Here is a 17,992-nt window from a genome sequence, read left to right as displayed (position 1 = left end):
AACAACTTTACATGTGTACCAAGACTTGGCTGAATAGAGCCTGACGAGTAACAACGAACATGATTGATGCTGTCTGTTTTTATTAGAATTAAGAATATGTGCTGTCAACGCCATCGTTTGCCATTCAGGTCATACGAAACACCCAGTAATGTTCCCTGTCCTCTTTTTCTTGTGATAGCCCACTACCCCGGGTTATTGACCCAGGATCGGTCCATCGTGCATCTCCGCAATCCAGTTCAGGTCAACCCCAGACTCAAGGTACAGTCAGTCCACTTGTTGAGTTTATTTGAGCCTCGACTCTCCAACACTAGGAGAATAATACAAAACAATTCAGCCTTCCATACTAGAAGCCTGAAAAGAGCACATCGATCAAACAAGGGTCCCATGTCTCGCATCGGTTGTCACAAACTGTCAGACATACTGATACCCTCCCTCTACGTCGTTCCTCTGCAACCCAACCTGTTCTTTTATACGACATTCATGAATATCATGACCCGATCCGAGAGACAATCAACGGTCGGTGGCATGACACTTTAACCAACATGGAACCTCATCATTCCGTCTTGGTCTCGTGACCAGATTAGATAAAACATCATAAGATCTCTGTGATGTAGCATGACAGGTAATCTGTTGTTGATCTGCACACGTGATATTCATTCAACGGCCACAGCGTTGACATTTTCATCTCTTGACCGTTGAAACTCAAACTCAACCCCGGATTCCATTTACGATAAATGGCTGCTTTCTCGGGCTGCTTGGCGTCGCCTCAGCTCAAGGCAGCAGAATTCCCTGCTTCGTGAGTGGACGTTTTAGGGTAACCTCATCTCCACCAAAAAAAAACCAGCCCAGCCCAACACACGGTTATCTCTCACGATCAAGACCCTTGCCTTGACTTGCAGTACGCCAGATTTCCCAGCTCATCGGTTCACTTGATCTATTAAATTCCCCAGGTTCCCCGTGTTTTCATCAAGATGCCTCCACTCGTACATTTGTCCAATCGCAAGGTTCCAGCATCAACCACCACTTACACCCATCCAGATGGGCTGACAAATAATAAATTCTCGAGACACAACTATCCAAACTATATCACGAGTCATACATGTACTATAGAATGCTTACACCTACTTCTCGGAGTCGCCGTTGGTCGTTCTACGTGCCACATCTCGATTAGGATGGTGATGATGCTGTATCTGTCAGCCTCCGCACGATCCGAATATCACACTTGCAGGCGACGGCTTACATATGCTGTATCAAACAAGGGGGCATACCAAAAGATTGCATCGATAACACAATTCGTTCACCGCTATTTAATACTAGATAAACAGCCAATAATCATTTACGGGAATTCAGTCTTCAAATATATGTAGCCATCCACACAAGCATACCCACTACTAAAAACATAATAAAACAAAACGCCTTATAAACAATCGACCCAAAAAGAAATTCACACAACGCTCTCATGATGCTCCCAAAAAATAATACATCAAGCCACAGAAAGGGTATCATTTCTTGGGTGGCTGTTTCAAAAGATCCGTCACTTTGGTACTCAGATCCATAAACTTCTTATCCTTCTCTTTCATCGTCATGAGCAAATTCTCATACTTTGCCTGCCACTCATCCGCCGAGAGTTTTGATCCAGATTCTTCAGACGTCGGCTCTGGGCTCGCGTCCTGCTCCTCCAGCAGTTCCAGCGGCACGGCCTGCTCCATATGATACGTGCCCCTAAAATGCCCGAAGCCGTACTCCCACTCGCAGCTGTACTTCATCGCGCCGTCCTTTACGCCTAGGCGCTGGATCTTGCTCGTCCCGGACACGAGGTACGCGCCTCCTGTCACGGCTGCCAGGTTGATCAGGAAGGCTTCTGGGGATACGGCGGTTTTATACATCTCTTCGAGAATACAGTTGGTGATGACCATGGCTTCGTTTGTTGAGCATACATGAGCAGGGTTGCCTTCGGCGTCTAGCCAGTTTGCCGCGAAGCACCCACGTACCATGTATGCGATGACTTCGTCCACATTCGTCCGCTCCTCAAGTCTCTCAAAGTAGAACCGGGGGACGTCTTTAGGGTGCGACATTTGATCTTCGTTTTGGGCCTGCTGTTGACTCGTCGCAGCGGCTTCTTGCGCGGCTTTTGAAAAGTGCGATGGTGGAATACCACTGTACATTGGATGCGGGTAACGTTGGGTTTCGCTGGGTTGCCCGTTGATGACGACAACTGGCGGAGGAGGAGGAGTTGCAAGTCTCACACTGCCAGAAGGCCGGTCGGGAACTGTCAAAGATATACTAGGCCGACTAGCCCGTGGTGGAATGGGATGCGGACGCGGCTGTGATGTAATCGAAGGGATCGAGACAGGGCCTTCAGATGGTCCTCCATCTGTGTTAGGAGCCACTGAAACTGGCGCGGTGCAGATGGGGGCGGCGGATTCAGATTCGGCTTCATCTGTAGTTGTAGTAGTGGTATTTCCAACTGGAAAGGGTGGCAGAGATACATCCACAGGAGTTCTATTCATTGGTGGTCTTCCTCTTGGTTTGACACTGCCGTTGGCAACTCCAGGCCTCCAAGCCGAAGACACATTCTTGGGACCTCTACGTTGGGTAGCAAGTTTCGGCCTGGACGGCGTCACCGCAGACTGCGATTCAAGAGCATCGTCCCAGAAGGAGTTTCGTGACGTTGGTGTAATGGCAGACTGTGGCCATCGGAACAGCGGGGTTTGTTGAATGTCACTCGGTGTCCAGGGTGCACCAGTTAATCTCGATGGATCTGCTGACATGGAACCGCTTACTCCGTCAACAGCTGACGATGGGGCGAGGTGAGACCTATGGCTATGACTATGGGCCTGGATCTGAGCATGAGTTGGCGCAGGAGATAGGGAAGTGGCTGTGTCATCCTCTACTGGACGCTTTCGACCTCTCTTGGGTCGGATATGTGGGAATAGTGCCCTCAGGGCCATGTCATCCTCAAGAGCCACGCCATCTCGTATGGGCTGGCTGGTAGGGTTACTGTCCGTGGGGATCTTTGTCCAGTAATCATTGGTTCTGTCCATGAGATACTCGAAAAAGGCCTTGACGTGCATGGAATTCATCCATTTCTAGCTCAGCCCTATTAGTGGGTATACTTTGGGAGGGCGACCAAACATATCACATACCTTTAACCTGACCCCATACTGTGCCACCTTCTGGGTGCTCTCCTCCTTATTGGGGTCTGGAGGCGCAACTCCAAGTTTTGTTGTCAGCTCTGTCCACGTACGTATATCGCCGTCGTAGAACTTGCGGACTAGCTCATAGATGGCAAAGGTGCTGAAGGACTTGCCGCCGCTGCGAGGCGGGTTGCGGAAGGCCTCACGCAAGCTTTCTGTGTCTGTAGAGAGGGGGACCGCTGGATTGCAGAAGAGAATGAAGTTAACGTAAGCATCCTCGACCGTGTGCTCCGAGACGCGCCGGTCTGGAAGTGCCGGGCGTGCGGCAAAGCTTTGGTCCGAGGACGGAGGCGCAGCGGATCCCGATCCGGCCCCCGATGCGCCGGACTGCGGTGGAGGCTGTGCCGGAGGAGGCCGAGAGTTGACAATGACAGGTGACGACATTGCGAGTTCATCTCTCTCAAGGTTGGATAGAGAACAAAGGTCTTTTTATCCGTACATAGTCGGCTTGTCCGTTTCGTCTCATGTAAGAATCGGGGGTAAACAGAAACAGAAACACAGCAAAAGATGAGACATGAATGATTGATGATCCTCCAATAGAAGCAACGATAAAACAGGGGGGGGGATAGACTTAGAGTAACATTGGAAACAGCAACATACGTGCACTCATAAACGATAATTACTGAGGCTCGGTAGATGTAAAACAAGCTCAGTCCAGCTTCCCCTCAACATGGACGCGATTATTACAGGAAAGAAATTAGGTCACCAAGCGATGGAGCAAAAGGGGGCTAAATTTAGCAATTGGTCTAGGATGATGGGAGGAGAGTCTCTGCTTATTATTCTGGCATTGGCACTGTAGATCAGTATTACTATTTGTCGTATGACAACCGTGCATATAATAAACAATTACTGTCATGATTGATTTAACACAACATTCTCTTTAATAGTGTTTCTTCGACCGTGTCTTGACTACTTAGGTAGTGGGTAAATATATAGCATAAAAGTTGGCTTTCTCAGTCTTAGGATACAGAATACACAGCCTAAGAAGTCTAGTCTAAAAGTATCATAAATTAACCTACTGGTTTCGTCCTGTACAGTAATCAATCCTCTTTAGTAATCGAACGCTACCTTATAACGTACGCCGCGCCCTCCCAATTGACAAGCAACCAACGGTTATGCATATTGAGAATGACGTGCTCAAACATATACGACTTGACAAACCAATCTGGTACGGGATGGTCAATTGCATCACCCTGTGATTTGAAATCCATCTCTTGTCATGGTAGCATCTGCGAGTGCAGATCAAGGTATAAAGAGCTGTGTAAGAAGCAAGTTGCTTCAGAAAGCATCTCATTAACAAAGTGTCCAATATTGAAGCACTTATAACAAGTTGTTTATATATACCAAAATAACCTCTTTTATCTCTGGTACTCTCACAAGTATCTTTATACCATCAGAATCAAGTACTGACCTTACAATGGCCATCTCATCAACCATTCCTCGTGGCGATGTCACAGCAACTCTCAATTTCTTCAACCCTCCTACAGACAAGTCAATCCCCTTCAACTTCGTCGACACTCCCCCCGAGGGTCAACCACAGCGCAACTTCACAGACAACCCTCAGCCAACCACCATCCGCGACATCCGCGGCCGTGAACCAGAATACAACCTAGATCACGACGCCTTCCAAGTCATCCAGGACGTTCCACCCTCAAGTGAACACGACTTTGTCGATGATGACTCCATCAAGACAAATTACTACCCCGAGGTGGAGCAGCTTCTCCTCAACACAGTCCCTGGCTCGAATCGCGTATTCTTCTTTGACCACACCATTCGTCGACAGACATCCGATGCTGCCCGAGGCCCCGTGACTCGTGTGCATATTGATCAAACTGCCGATGCTGTGGCTCAGCGAGTTCGCAGATATTTCCCAAACGAGGCAGATGAGCTCCTCAAGCGTCGATATCGTCTTATCAACGTCTGGCGACCTCTCACTAAGCAACCTCTCGAGTCTTTCCCTCTGGCTGTTGCGTCCTCCGCTTCTGTAGAGGATGACGATGTTGTACCTGTTGAGCATCGATATCAAGATGGTTACCGCGGCTGGACTGCGGCCATTCGTCACAACCCAGAGCAGAAATGGCATTACCTCAGTGGCATGAAGGGCAGTGAGCGGCTGGTGCTAGAGTGCTTTGACAGCGAGTCACTTAAGCCTGGTTCCAAGATCAAGGGCCGCGTACCGCATACTGCTTTTGAGGACCCAAGAACTCGCCCTGAGGCAGAGGGTCGTGAGAGCATCGAGGTCCGCACACTGGTATTCGGTCCCTGAACTCGTTCTTGTTGAAGGAACAGATTGGAACTTGGCGGAAAGGGTCTTTTACGATGGCATGATTCATTCACTTCAAAGTTGCTACAGATTGGTTCAATTTCATACTCATATAAGGAAATAATAAGCAAGGCATTCTATTTCTATCCATCGAGTCCTTTTGCTTGGTGCCATTGTAAAAACGTTAAAGTAAACATGATTCTCTGACGCTTCAGCTCATTTCTTGCTGATAAACCCTGCATACTAACCAATCTCTCTTTTTAAATCAGAGTAAAACAAATAGAACATCGCCCATTGATGCAGCTTTCCGAACTTCGTAAAGTCAGATGCCGTCGTAAGCCAAATGATGATGCTACGCCTATGCGCCGCGCTTGCAATAGTATAAAAAGACGTCATCTATCCTCGGTTCGCAAATGACTATTACTTGCGTCCCTTGCCACGGGTGTTGCTGCTTCCCTGACGACTCATGGCAACGCCGCCGGCACTACTCTGGCGGCTCATTGGCACTGCAGCACTTGACAGGGCAGCCACTGTAGGGGCTGCGGCAGCGTTCGCAGGGCTGGGTTGATCTCGCAGGCTGCTAATGGCAGGCAGACCAAGAGAATCGCGGAGGTGTTCTGGGTCTTCTCGTGGAACGCTGGTGAAAGCCACGTACTGGGAGTTCTGGTAAGGTACCGCCACAGCTGCAAGAACCTTACGCATTCCAGCTGGGTTGTCCAGGTGAGCTCCGGGTTTGTGTGCAGCATCGTACTGCTTGAAGTAGCCCATGACTGACAGATCAGAGGTAATGTCGTCATTTGACAGGGGAACAGGGAAGTTCTGATCGGCGGTACGAGGGTAAGGCTTGAGGTACTGCTGAGGTACGGGAGGAGGCATCTTGGGTGGCTCTTGGGAGTGCAAAATGTCTAGGTTGTTAACCTCGAAGTTGGCGACGCCCTCAACACCGAGAATATTGCTGTCAATGAAGTTCTGGGCAGCGCCGCCACGGTTGCTACGAGTGGCGTGAGAGACCGAGCGCTCCATTGCAGGAGCCGAAGGTAGAGAATCAACGTCCTGGTCGCCGTTGGCATCGCCCTGGCCAGAATCACTATCATCCGGCGACCCGCCGCCGCCATTCACGCGGTTGCGAAGAATGTATTGATGCGCAGCGAGAGCAGCTGTGTTGTAGTTGAGCGACAACTCCTTGTCGGTAAACAGCTTGTCAATACTATAGACGGGACCGTTCTGCTTGGCAGCAGCGCGAGCCTTCTCAGACTGCCAAAGAGGAGTGGTGTTGTGGTTGTCAAGGGCACGTCGAGTCGGGACAGGCGAGCCGTCGTCGTCGTTGGCGTTCCGCTTCCGCTTCTTGTTGTCCGAGTACATTTGCAAATCGTCAGCGTCCTTACGCAGACGTGTGGCTCGCTTGCCGTGGGGACCGCCGGGGCTCGCAGGGTTGGTCAGGCTGAACTGGTTCGGATTAAGTAGCAATGCATTGGAGTCGTTGATTTCCAACACCTCCTTCTCGCGATTAAGTCGATTCTTCTTGTGGGTAAGGGTGTTGATTAACCGATCGCGGAGAGTGCTCGTAAGAGCCTTGTGCTCGCGCTTTGCGGTTTCGACCTTGTATGCAAAAGTGTTTTCGTATTCTCGAAGTCTTCGTTCGTACTCGTTCTGTTGGCGTGGATGGTTAGTAAAAAAAACATGATTGCGTGGCGTGCAACACCTTCTCACCTTGGACTGTGTCAGTTGAAAGTCACGAATTTCTACGAGATCTTCAATCTCGGCCATAAAATCAGAAAACCGAATACCCGCCATGTCCAGCAAGCTTCGAGCATCCTCGGCGTGAACCGGAGGGCCCTGAGTATTCGTATGTTCCTGCTGAAGCTCGCCGATGACCTGGAGAATCTTGGGATCGTAGGGATCGAAGCGCTGAACAAGATTGATGTCGAATTGGATTTTCTGCAACTGGTCGCGGTATGTCATATCCCGCTCCCGGTGGAACTTGTCGGTCATACTGGAGAGTCGTTCCATAAGAGCTTGCCTCTTGCGATCTCGCTTGGAGTGAGAAGCAGGAGGGGGAGAACGTCGGTCGGATCGTCCGCCCATATTAGCAGGCGCCGCTGGGTCGTTGGCAGCCATTGCGGAGGGTTGTTGAGTATGTATAAGTGGTTTTTTGTTATGTGTAAGTATTGTTTCTGTATGATTGAGAGAGAAAGAAAGGTTGAGGAGAGGGAGAGTCGTGCTCTCCCGTGGCTAAGTGTTGAGAAGATGTAAGGGTGGAGGAAGTAAAGAGTGCAAGCTGAAGAAAAGAGCTGAGCGCAAAGAAAGGCAGGTAGTAGGTGCTAAGGCAATGGATAAGACAAATGCTAAAAAATTCTACTGCACAATAGACTTGTATTGGTTTGAGAGAACAATAGCGCAGGCAAGCAGAAAATTGCGAGTGCCAGTGCCATACAATCTAACGCAAGGAAGTAGTAGAATTGAGTGATTCTATTGTCTCGGCTTAAACGTAGAGAGCGAGAGGCAGAGAGAGGCATGACCTCGCTGCGGCGCCTGTCGAGTTGATCTTACCGCCTACCAGAAACGGAAATAGTGCCCCAGACTGATCTTGTTATGCTGTAAGTGGAGTGATTGGCTGCCTGAGCATTTAAACAAACGGTGCTTGGCACTGTACTTACACGGCTGAAGCTTGAGTGGAGCTTGTTCATCCAGCGTTAAACAATAAGCTCAGTAGAAGAGATTATTTTAATTGATTTTTAATGTCTATTTCACCGCATGTGGTAATCATTCAAAGACCCCCTCTAAGCTTGTGCAATTGGCTAATTAGGCCAAAACCACCTGGCGACTTGGTATCTTCCACCACTGCCGCATCTCTCGTGACGCTTCCTTTCCGTGATCGTGATTCGACTTTGCCCTTTTCCTTTGTCGCCTGTTCCATTTCCTTCATTAGATCCCGATGTTTGTCTTCTACCATCTTGGCAAGACCCTCTATGAACTTGTGTCTGCCCTTTTCTTCTGCTGTATCCTTCCACACCAGTGAAAGCTCTTTGAGTTGCTCAATCCTCTGCGCCGCCTTCTCGATGCCTTGGACGGGATCCTCTGTTTTATTCAGCAGGTCTGATATCTCATTTCGGATTTTCTGGAGCACTTCCTTGCCCTTCTCCTCGGAGCTCTGTTGTGCTGAACCGGGTTCTGGCGCTGATACTGACAGAAAACCGGAGCTGACTGAGATTTCTGATGGAGGGAAGACGAATTCCATGGCATCTCCAAACGTCTTGATGACAGAATCCAACCGTGATCGCACGAGGGTCAGCGTTTGCAACTGTTTAATAAATTCGGGATCATCCGGGTTCGCTCCGTCACTGGTAGTGGCAGCGGCTGTCGTTGAAGGTGCCGCGCTCTTATCTTCCTTGGCCGCGGCCGCAGCTGCATTCTTTGCATCGATAGCTTCTTGCAATCCTTCAGGGACAAACTTCTTGATGTCGTCTTGAAGCGTCTCATTCATAGTCTCTTGCAGACCCAGTGTCTCGCCCCGTAGTAGCTCCACCTCGTAAGCCAAACGGCTTCCGCTTCTCAGGATATCATCAGTGAGATGTGTGAGAGTGGTGGATAGTCGTGAAGTCTGAGCATTTAGCTGCGAGATCAGAGTCTGGGCTTGAGTAGACAACTCAGCAAGAGGTGCGATGTCCGACCCCGTCCGACCAGGCACAGAGCGCTGCTGCAGCGGAGGTAAAGCCGAGTTGAGGAAAGTCGCTGGATCAAATGTTGGGTCAAGAAAGTCTTGGAGAAATTCATCTGATGTATGTGATGACTTGGGTTGGATAACGGCCCTGGACTTTCGCCTTGTGTGTCCAGGTCTGGTAGCGGCGTTGCTAGCTGCCCGCCGACGGCCATTTTTCAAATCGGAGGCCATTCTTGATATGGCTCTGGATTTCCCAGAATTCTTGAGTTTCTCTGGTGCGAATAAAATGTGTCGTTGAAGTGTTGGCTTAGAAGACTCAAGGGGTATAGTATAGTGTAGCTTCGTCCCTAATGAGCTGTGCTGGCCACATTGTTACGGCGAATGCATGACCTAACCGATGATAACCCGACTAACCAAAACTACCTACCTAGATACCCTCCACTTACAACCATCACCACTTCCATGCTTGGCGACAAACTCACATAACCTTGTACAAAAAAGATAATGAGTGAATCTCAGCAAGAAATGAAAATCGACCCCTCTAGAGCGCAGGTTCTTGCCTCTCAGATCAACTCTGTCAAAGAGCGTCTTGCTGCTGTAGCAAATGGTCGAAATGTATGCATGCATGACACTCACATTTGCAACTCTACAATATCCTGGCTTACACATACGTTCATCAGGTCCGACTTGTAGCTGTCTCAAAGCTCAAGCCTGCGAATGATATCTTGGCCCTTCACCAGACTCCTACTTCTCATACTCACTTCGGCGAGAATTATGCCCAAGAGCTGGTTCAAAAAGCGGCTCTTCTTCCAAAGACCGTTCAATGGCACTTTATCGGTGGTCTTCAGTCAGGTAACTGACTCATACTATCTCAGTCAAGCAACAACTAACGCCTCTCGCTAGGTCACTGTAAATCTATTGGGAAAATCCCCAATCTCTTCTGCGTCTCAAGCATAGATACCTCCAAAAAGGCTCAACTCCTCAATACTACTCGCGCCAATCTTCTCTCGTCGGAGCCCGATGCTCCCAAAATCGGTGTCCACGTCCAGGTAAACACATCCGGCGAGGAAAGCAAGTCAGGCTGCGCTCCCGGTGACGACACAGTGGCTCTGTGCCGCGAAATTATCGAGACATGTTCCAACCTACGTCTGCTTGGCCTCATGACCATCGGCGCAATTGCTCGCAGCAAGGCCACCACTCCTGAAACTGAGAACGAGGATTTTGTCTCTCTCAAGGAGCAGCGGGATCTAGTGGCCAAGGAGCTTGGTCTAGATCCAGAGAGTCTGGAGTTAAGCATGGGTATGAGTGAAGACTTTGAAGGTGCCGTGCGCTTGGGAAGCAGTGAAGTTCGTGTTGGAAGCACGATCTTTGGACAACGGCCTGCTAAAGCTGATGCCAAGCTTACAGAGTAGCATAGCTAATCGACATAAATAAAGAATATATTGATCGCCCTTGTCAAAAGAGAGCTAGAAAAACCGCATGTGCCCAATCTCTTAACAAGACCTTGCCACTTTCGTCACACGTCACTGATCCATCATGGTTCGCGTAATAGTTCATTCAATTTACAATAATAGATCATGGTATATGACAACTACATCCTCCCAAATCAAATCACTTCCAGCGGTTTGGTCGCCTTGATGCTGTTCGGAGGGACTATACAGGGAGCGACAACGCAGACAACTTCTCGGCCAATAAATCTATGGCTTCGATTGAGCGCTTCCTCCAGGTTTCATGCTAGTTCCCCAACGCCCATATGCTTCTTTCTTGGTATTAAGACAACTCCTTTCGGCGAATTATATAGAACATAAACATCACGTTCTCCCACTAGGTCACCATCACATTACGGAAAGAGTCTGAAATCTGCTCTCGTGAGGGTGGCTCAAATCGGTCGGCTGATGTCGAGATACCCGCAGCGAGTCGCTCTTGCATGTACTTCAACATCACGACCGGGACAGAATCATCCGTGGCGCGAACGGTCAATCGGATCATCTAGCAAGCGGTTAGAATAATCATCGCAACATAGCGGCATGGTAGGACTTACCTGTTGTCCGTAGTTTGGCTCCAGTCTCATCAGACAACCAAATTTGCCTCCCTGGGATGTGTGAAGCACACTCGCACCGACGACGTTCTTTGGGTTGGGATCTACCATGTCTAGCACACGCCATCTGAATCCCTCTACCGTCTTGGTGACAAAGCTCTCTGTGAGTTGTCTATCACCCTTGCCATTGACTCCAAAGATGGCTTGTGCCTCGCGGGGTGCACCACCAATCTGCTTCCACCTCTTGAAAAAGTCCTCGGCAGTAAGCTCTGCCGGGTCCATAAACTTGTGTATCGCCACAGGAAGCTTCAGAGTCAGTGCTTGAAGGGCACCAGCCAGGTAGCTGATTCGTACAGTAGGGCACTTCTCAAAGATCTTCTTTGCCTCGAACATGACAACTTGCTGGGATTGCCCACCTTGCACGATGGTGCTGTCGGGAAGGTTCTTGACATCCCAGGTGAGGTTACTCTTCTCGTTCTCATCCAAGTCCAAGGTGGTTGTAAAGGAGCTTATTGTTGCCGGTGTCTTGTTCTTGAAATAGGTGATCAAGCAAGCCATCTGGCCGCGGTACTCGGATCGAACACCAATCTGCAGCTGGCCGTCCTCGTAGAGTACACCGTCCGACCGAACCAGCAGTTTGTTAAACCCTTGTTCCCACCCTGGCGACAAATGAGCTGCGCTGGCCAGGTTAGGGGCCTTGAGCATCTTTGGTTCAGATGGTGAGGGTGCGTTGAGGTCAAGGCCAGCCAGATCGGCTACACCATTGCCGTGGCCGTTCGTACCGGCTGCATTTGCGGCCTGGCCGTTTGGTTTGCCATTCAGTGGCATGTTAGAACTGAAAGTCCTCTTAAGGGCTCCGGTTCCCATGCTAAGCTCTCTAGCATCAGCATTGGCGTCCTTTCCTCCCACGACCCAAGTCCTTCGGTCGCTTGTGTTGGCATGCTTCTGGTGTAACCTTGAGAGAAGTGCAGACTGCCTTTCGGGAAAGGGCGGCATTTCGTCGCAGACTGTTCGCAGAAGGTCATCCGTTTGCATGTTCACAAGTGTCAGGTACTCGCAGGCTCTCTGCTGTAGCTCCGAGTCTAGGTTGTGGCTGTGGAATTCAAACACATGAACAAGCTGAGGCTTGATTTCAGGAAACAAGTTGACGTATTTGACAAAGCATGACAAAATCATCGCGCGGGTGCTCGAAGAGCATGCCATCAACTTGCCTTGAAGAGCCATGAACTGTTCAATAGGACTGCAACGAGGTTGGTCGGCGACCAGATGGCCAAATTCTCCAAGGATGTAGGCGCCGATTTTGACAAGGGTCTCGTGACAGTGGTCACCCTTGACATACTGCAGCGCATTCTGAGCTGCGTACACCTGCAGTTCCTCGTTGTTTGTCACGATCTGGATAACTCGCTGCCAGACTTCATCGCTGACATGATCTCCAGCCATGGCAATAAGTCGTAAAGAGATGTCGACATACCACTGCACATCAGTAGCATACTTCTCCGTGAGAATGGCGATCTTAAGGACCATTTCTTCTCGGATAGCAAAGTCGGCGTTCTGAAGATACTGCAGGAGCTCACCAACAATCACCTGGGCGTTTGTTGCATCACACATGCTGTAGAGCAAATCTAAACCTTTGCGACGAACACTGATATCTCGGTCCTTCAATGAGCCAAGAATTATCTCCTGGTGTTGCTTGATAGGGTCAAGTGTTTCAGCACGCGCAGCGAGATGCGTCATAGCCTCCAGACCCAGATATCTGACATTGGTCTCTCGACTCTGGATAAACTTGCCCAATCGTGTTGAAATTTGCTTCATCAGGCCATGCTCTGTATCCAAGTGAATAATCAGATTAATGGCTTCGAATAGGACGGCGTTCTGTGCATTGTTCTGCTGGACGTTTTTGTTGGTCTCCATAGCCAAATTGAGAATTCTTTGTAAGGATTCGCGGATCATGTCTCGGACATGAGTGTCCTCTATAGATATTGTTAGCATTGATCTATTGTATACATCGTAGTGTCTCGATTTACCTGCAGGAGGGAAGTATTGCAGAAGTCTGAGTAACTTAATCTGTAACCAAGGACATGGGACCTTGTAATATAGATAGTCCGTTGTATATTCGCCATCGATAAGGATTCGCTTCAGACGAGCTGCCGCTTTAGCATACGCTCCCTTGTACTGTTCCAGGTTGTCTTGGGCTAAGGTCATGACAAGAGATGTTACTGAAAGTGCGACACCCAGGTCAGAGTCGTCCATCAGATGGATAATGCGCTCAGCCCATTGTGGTGACACGATATCAGGGTGCTTGCGGTATAGACGGAGGAGTGTCAATGCCGCCTTCTTCTTGACGAACGATTTGGAGGTTCTGGTGAACAGCGGTCAGTGTTTATCACGCAGTACAGGGGGGGTGTTGGCGCATACGGGGAAATCAGAAGCCTGTGAACCTCGCCATTAAGAGCTTCACCCATTTCTCGACTTCCTACGTTTGCGATCGCGTGCAAGGCAAGGCAATTGAAAAGCTCATTGTGGTCGAGAAGATCCTTTCGAATGCTGTTGACGACGAGATGCAAGAGTTCGTGTTTCTCGTGAAGGAACAGCGTCATGGCCAGGTATCCAATCTGTTTCTCGGAGTATTTGTTGGCTGAGATCAGGTTAACGGCTTCAAGGTGCCCGAAGTCGACATTCCAGCCCAGAATATAAATGTATAACAGCTTGCAAACATATTTCTTCTTGTGATAGCCGCTGAGGCTACCGTCCTTGAACTTCTGTCGAATGTTGGCCAGCTCCTTGTTGATTCGCTTCTCCTCGAGCTCGCGCGCTCTCGCATTTCTTAGATCAGCGATGAACTGAACCAGACCGCGCATATTCGCATTGCTGCTACTCGAGCGGCCAAGAAAGCCGGATCCTGAGCTCGACATGACGTGCGGTTGATTGTTGAAGCAGTTGTGTGGACAGCTGTTGAAGACCCCTGATTATGGGAACAAGACGGGGGTGTTAAACTCGGATGGGTCGTTCGGCGAAAGGTATGGCAGACGGGGTGATGTCGGAATATCTCCAAAACAGAGTGTGTTCGCGCTCTATCGCAATGATCGCATAGTTGACTCGAATTGTCCAGACGGCTCACGCGCCAGACATCGATTGTATGTCGATGTGATGGGAGATTGCTCGTTGGAGGGGCGAGCTAAGCAAAAGATGCGGTTGTGGGTGGTGGGTGGGTGGTTCTCTGCTCTGTGCGGCCTAATTGTTAACTTAGGAGTTGCGGAAGAGGCCCGTGGGCTAGGGAACGGATGAGTCGGGGACTGGCAAGGGCTGACACTGACGAGATGGTATAGTAGGCGCTTCGATACTGAAGATACCGCGACAACGGACACTCAAAGGAACGATTAGATGTAAGCTGTCAAAAACAGCAAATTTGGTGGAAGACGGAGTGAGATGTAAGTGTTGTTCGTCACCCATATGTACTGAGGCCAATCTATGGTTTCTACTGTAGCCTCTAAGAGACCTCCTGTCTCCTGCCTACTACGGGTGGTTACAATAACCACCAAAAACGGTTTAGCATGTCGACTTTACACATGGTCCGTGCATTCATCCACTCTACACTGCAGCAGCCAGTAGAGAGAGACCTTCAATGGAGTCTATCAAATCCATCATGACTTCTATATTGCATCAACACTTTTGGCACGTCAGCTTTATATACATAACCAAATCTCTTCTTTCTCTTCAAACTTGAGAGCCTTGAATGGGTCTTTTACGCGATGCCCCCATGTATGAACTCGCCATTGGCCATGCGCTGTAGTCTTCAGGCTTTGTCACGACCAGCCAATCTCTGCCGTCCCATCGCAAACCAACGCTTCTATGCTGTTCAGGCTGCTGGAGCTCCTCGTTTCCAAGTCTTCAATCGCCGCACAAAATGGCTTCAGAAAGAGCGTGCGGGTATGAATGCGGAGGAAAGTCGTGAAACCGATTATCTTAAAGATGAGGTTGCCATTCGGTTGTCAGAGAGACTTCTTGTAAGTATGCGTGCTTGAATGAATAGGATGCATGGTCCTAACTACAGATCAGGATATCAAACGACATTTCCCTCGAGTACTAGATCTCGGGGCAAATTCTTGCAATATCGCAAGAGCATTGGTTCGCGATAATCCTGATCCCGATTCCAATGCGCCTCAGACAGCACCATTGTCAACGCGTATTGACGAATTGGTTGCTGCTGACTCTTCTTATTCGCTCTTACACCGAGATGCCGACCATGAGTTTAACAAAAAGCTCAACATCAGTCGAAAAGTTGTGGACGATGAAGAGACAATTCCTTTTGAGCCTGCTTCTTTTGACTTAGTCCTGAGTTCACTGAGTCTTCATTGGATTAACGACCTACCCGGCATTCTCACTCAGATCAACAACGTTCTCAAGCCTGATGCACCTTTCATCGGAGCCATGCTTGGGGGTGACACGCTCTTCGAATTGAGAACGTCGCTGCAACTGGCAGAATCGGAAAGACGAGGCGGCATGTCTCCTCGGGTTTCTCCGTTGGCTGATGTCAAAGATCTCGGTGGTTTGCTTCAAAAAGCTGGCTTCAAGATGTTGACTGTCGATATTGATGATATCATTGTTGACTATCCTGACATGTTCACTCTGATGCAGGATCTACAGGCCATGGGAGAGGGTAACGCTGTTATCGGAAGAGAGATGGGCCCGATTCAGCGAGATGTTCTTCTCGCTGCTGATGCCATCTACAGAGAACTTCACGGTAACCCGGATGGAACTATTCCTGCCACTTTCCGAGTTCTCTACATGATCGGATGGCGCGAGGGCGAGAACCAACCGCAGCCTCTGGCCAGGGGCAGTGGTGATATAAACTTGAAGGATGTTTTGGAGCAAAAATAGGCTAGGCTGTTTGTTTCTGTAATGCAAATAATGTGACATCAGAGCTAGGAGGTGCGCAAGGGGTTTGCTGCTCCATGGTTTATGCCCGTCGGTGCTCATGATTCTATGTATTGTTGACCGCTCCTGTACACGCATCCATCCTCTAAACCCTGCGCCAGTCCGTCATTGTTCGACCGATGCATCCAAGACCGGCGACCTCGACCACCTTTTCGTGCCAGCTCAGAAGCACACTCATGGCTGCAGTTGCAGATTCGTTTGCGCCACCAGGTCGTCCTCCGATCTGACTGAAGCCTCCTGTCGACTGGGGTGTAATCTTGCTTGGTGGTGATCGCGAAGTTGTTCCAGGATGAGCTGTGGCCATTCCCTTGTAACTACATAGAATAGTTAGATAATCGCACCAATTGCTGTATCGGCCAGATCCCAAAACTTACATATACTTCATCAAAACATCCAGCAACTCGGAACCTCCGTCGGATCCATAGATGTTCTTCAGCAGGGGGGACATATCGCTCGCCTTGATCGATTGCAGAACCTCAATAATGGTGTGCAGATGCGCATCCTATAAGCATAATCTCGTCAGTTTCGCGTTTCCCATATGCCACTGAATGGTAGCCGTTCTCGAGGTCATATTGGCGTACCTTAGCAGCATCTGTTCCATTATAGACAGGTGTCTCCAGACTTCCCCTCAGAGCTCCCTCGGCATCGCCTCCTCGCAGTAGCTGCCTGATCTGTCCAGAAAGCTGTCGCACTTCCGCCTCATCAATCTCGGGCTGTGGGGGGTGGAGGGTGGAGGTGTCGAAGTTAACGCTGGAATCCTCCTCCAGAGCGTCGATGTTAATGGTGCGCCAGGCATCGCTCAGGGTAGCGCTCGTGTGCTGTTGGATGATTGACATCTTGGGCAACTTTTTTTGTCTGGTTAGGTTGTCGTGTTGGTGTGTTGCAAGCTCGTGATGCTGAAATGAGCCTGTATCAGTAGGAAGCTATATCGGTGTCGGCGTGGTTGGACATCCAAGCTGCGTCAGCGATGGCGGGGTGGAGGTGAGGCTGGAATATGTGGCTTGATAGCTGGAGCTTCCGCGTTAAGCGGATACATGAGCTTGTCATGATCCAGTGACGATAATCGTGCTACAGTGAGCAATGCAGTGGGCCTCACATCACATCGCGTTGTACTTCCCTATCGTGTAAACTTCTTTCACAGTAAATGGCTGGAAGCCTTCAATGACACCACTTGATGTTACTATTTTTGCCAAAGTTTCGAGTTCTTTACTCTATTAACTTATTGAAATCTTTTAATCTTGATTTTGAAGTAGGTATGTCGTGGGTTAAAGACCTAAACACTTGATCGTGTTAGCAGTCATCTGATGTGTATGGAATTGACTAACAGTTGAGATTTTTCTTGCACCTCAAAACATTATATTGCATAGCTGTCTGCACCGTACACAGCAGAAAGTACATAAACCATCAACGGCCTGCCTGCCGAACCTGACGCGTTGTAAACGGCTTAACGCTTCAATACCAAAGGACCAGACAAAGTTCACATCGCGCGATGTATTACCCTATACTACAAACCCTGGGCATCTGTCACACCCAGAGTGCCTTCCTCTTCACGACTTGCTACATTGATAACATAACCAACACCCCTTCCTCAAGAAATACTACGAGCTTCGAACACCTCATGGAGATACTGGAGTCTCAAGATCCGTCAATATTAGTCAACTGAGTATCTCCTCTTCGCATGTATTACAGCCAACCAGTTGAAGCAGACCAGACAGAAATATCGGTGTTCTCTTAGGCTACATACTCACTAAAATTGATCTAATATTTCTGTCATCGTCACACCAGTACCGACTATGTGCAATCCACCTGCCACTTACTAGACCATGCCTTTTACCATTTACCCATCACCATCATAACGAGCAGCTGAAAAGACCGCCAGGCGGTTATTCGAGAAACGC

At 49.3% G+C, this 17,992-nt stretch overlaps 8 protein-coding genes across 8 annotated transcripts; 3 read left to right on the top strand and 5 right to left on the bottom strand.

The window, feature by feature from the left end:
- Positions 1–1,502: 1,502 nt before the first annotated feature.
- On the bottom strand, positions 1,503–3,581 carry FGSG_00829 (uncharacterized protein; the record flags this gene model as incomplete). The annotated part of the gene is made up of 2 exons (XM_011318242.1): positions 1,503–3,089; positions 3,147–3,581. 2 exons carry the CDS (start codon positions 3,579–3,581, stop codon positions 1,503–1,505), a joined length of 2,022 nt encoding a protein of 673 aa, XP_011316544.1.
- Positions 3,582–4,614: 1,033 nt separating this feature from the next.
- FGSG_00828 (uncharacterized protein) lies at positions 4,615–5,581 on the top strand (the record flags this gene model as incomplete). The annotated part of the gene is made up of 1 exon (XM_011318241.1): positions 4,615–5,581. The coding sequence occupies one exon, from the start codon at positions 4,615–4,617 to the stop codon at positions 5,461–5,463; it is 849 nt and encodes a 282-aa protein (XP_011316543.1). The 3' UTR covers positions 5,464–5,581.
- Positions 5,582–5,880: 299 nt separating this feature from the next.
- Positions 5,881–7,578, bottom strand: FGSG_00827 (uncharacterized protein; the record flags this gene model as incomplete). Its single annotated transcript, XM_011318240.1, has 1 exon — positions 5,881–7,578. The coding sequence occupies one exon, from the start codon at positions 7,576–7,578 to the stop codon at positions 5,881–5,883; it is 1,698 nt and encodes a 565-aa protein (XP_011316542.1).
- Positions 7,579–8,227: 649 nt separating this feature from the next.
- Positions 8,228–9,352, bottom strand: FGSG_00826 (uncharacterized protein; the record flags this gene model as incomplete). Its single annotated transcript, XM_011318239.1, has 1 exon — positions 8,228–9,352. The coding sequence occupies one exon, from the start codon at positions 9,350–9,352 to the stop codon at positions 8,228–8,230; it is 1,125 nt and encodes a 374-aa protein (XP_011316541.1).
- Positions 9,353–9,591: 239 nt separating this feature from the next.
- On the top strand, positions 9,592–10,578 carry FGSG_00825 (uncharacterized protein). The gene is made up of 3 exons (XM_011318238.1): positions 9,592–9,736; positions 9,802–9,973; positions 10,025–10,578. Exons 1-3 carry the CDS (start codon positions 9,626–9,628, stop codon positions 10,531–10,533), a joined length of 792 nt encoding a protein of 263 aa, XP_011316540.1. The 5' UTR covers positions 9,592–9,625; the 3' UTR covers positions 10,534–10,578.
- Positions 10,579–10,945: 367 nt separating this feature from the next.
- Positions 10,946–14,071, bottom strand: FGSG_00824 (uncharacterized protein; the record flags this gene model as incomplete). The annotated part of the gene is made up of 3 exons (XM_011318237.1): positions 10,946–11,110; positions 11,163–13,518; positions 13,575–14,071. The coding sequence occupies 3 exons, from the start codon at positions 14,069–14,071 to the stop codon at positions 10,946–10,948; spliced, it is 3,018 nt and encodes a 1,005-aa protein (XP_011316539.1).
- Positions 14,072–14,908: 837 nt separating this feature from the next.
- On the top strand, positions 14,909–16,037 carry FGSG_00823 (uncharacterized protein; the record flags this gene model as incomplete). The annotated part of the gene is made up of 2 exons (XM_011318236.1): positions 14,909–15,163; positions 15,216–16,037. 2 exons carry the CDS (start codon positions 14,909–14,911, stop codon positions 16,035–16,037), a joined length of 1,077 nt encoding a protein of 358 aa, XP_011316538.1.
- FGSG_00822 (uncharacterized protein) lies at positions 16,017–17,019 on the bottom strand. The gene is made up of 3 exons (XM_011318235.1): positions 16,676–17,019; positions 16,469–16,596; positions 16,017–16,408 (listed from the first exon to the last, which is right to left on the bottom strand). The coding sequence occupies exons 1-3, from the start codon at positions 16,928–16,930 to the stop codon at positions 16,180–16,182; spliced, it is 612 nt and encodes a 203-aa protein (XP_011316537.1). The 5' UTR covers positions 16,931–17,019; the 3' UTR covers positions 16,017–16,179.
- Between the last annotated feature and the right edge of the window lie 973 nt (positions 17,020–17,992).

This window comes from Fusarium graminearum, chromosome 1 (assembly GCF_000240135.3).
Source record: "Fusarium graminearum PH-1 chromosome 1, whole genome shotgun sequence".
NCBI classification, from domain to species: domain Eukaryota; kingdom Fungi; phylum Ascomycota; class Sordariomycetes; order Hypocreales; family Nectriaceae; genus Fusarium; species Fusarium graminearum.
The sequence above is the reverse complement of the archived record's forward strand: the minus strand, read 5'-3'. Positions and strand labels throughout refer to the sequence as shown.

Bases quoted from the DNA above. Each gene is read 5' to 3' on its own strand.
- FGSG_00825 (XM_011318238.1), top strand. From the start codon at position 9,626: ATGAGTGAATCTCAGCAAGAAATGAAAATCGACCCCTCTAGAGCGCAG. The intron at 9,737-9,801 runs GTATGCATGCAT...TACGTTCATCAG, and splicing joins CTGTAGCAAATGGTCGAAAT to GTCCGACTTGTAGCTGTCTC. The intron at 9,974-10,024 runs GTAACTGACTCA...GCCTCTCGCTAG, and splicing joins TATCGGTGGTCTTCAGTCAG to GTCACTGTAAATCTATTGGG.
- FGSG_00822 (XM_011318235.1), bottom strand. From the start codon at position 16,930: ATGTCAATCATCCAACAGCACACGAGCGCTACCCTGAGCGATGCCTGG. The intron at 16,597-16,675 runs GTACGCCAATAT...TTATGCTTATAG, and splicing joins ATGGAACAGATGCTGCTAAG to GATGCGCATCTGCACACCAT. The intron at 16,409-16,468 runs GTAAGTTTTGGG...TATTCTATGTAG, and splicing joins GATGTTTTGATGAAGTATAT to TTACAAGGGAATGGCCACAG.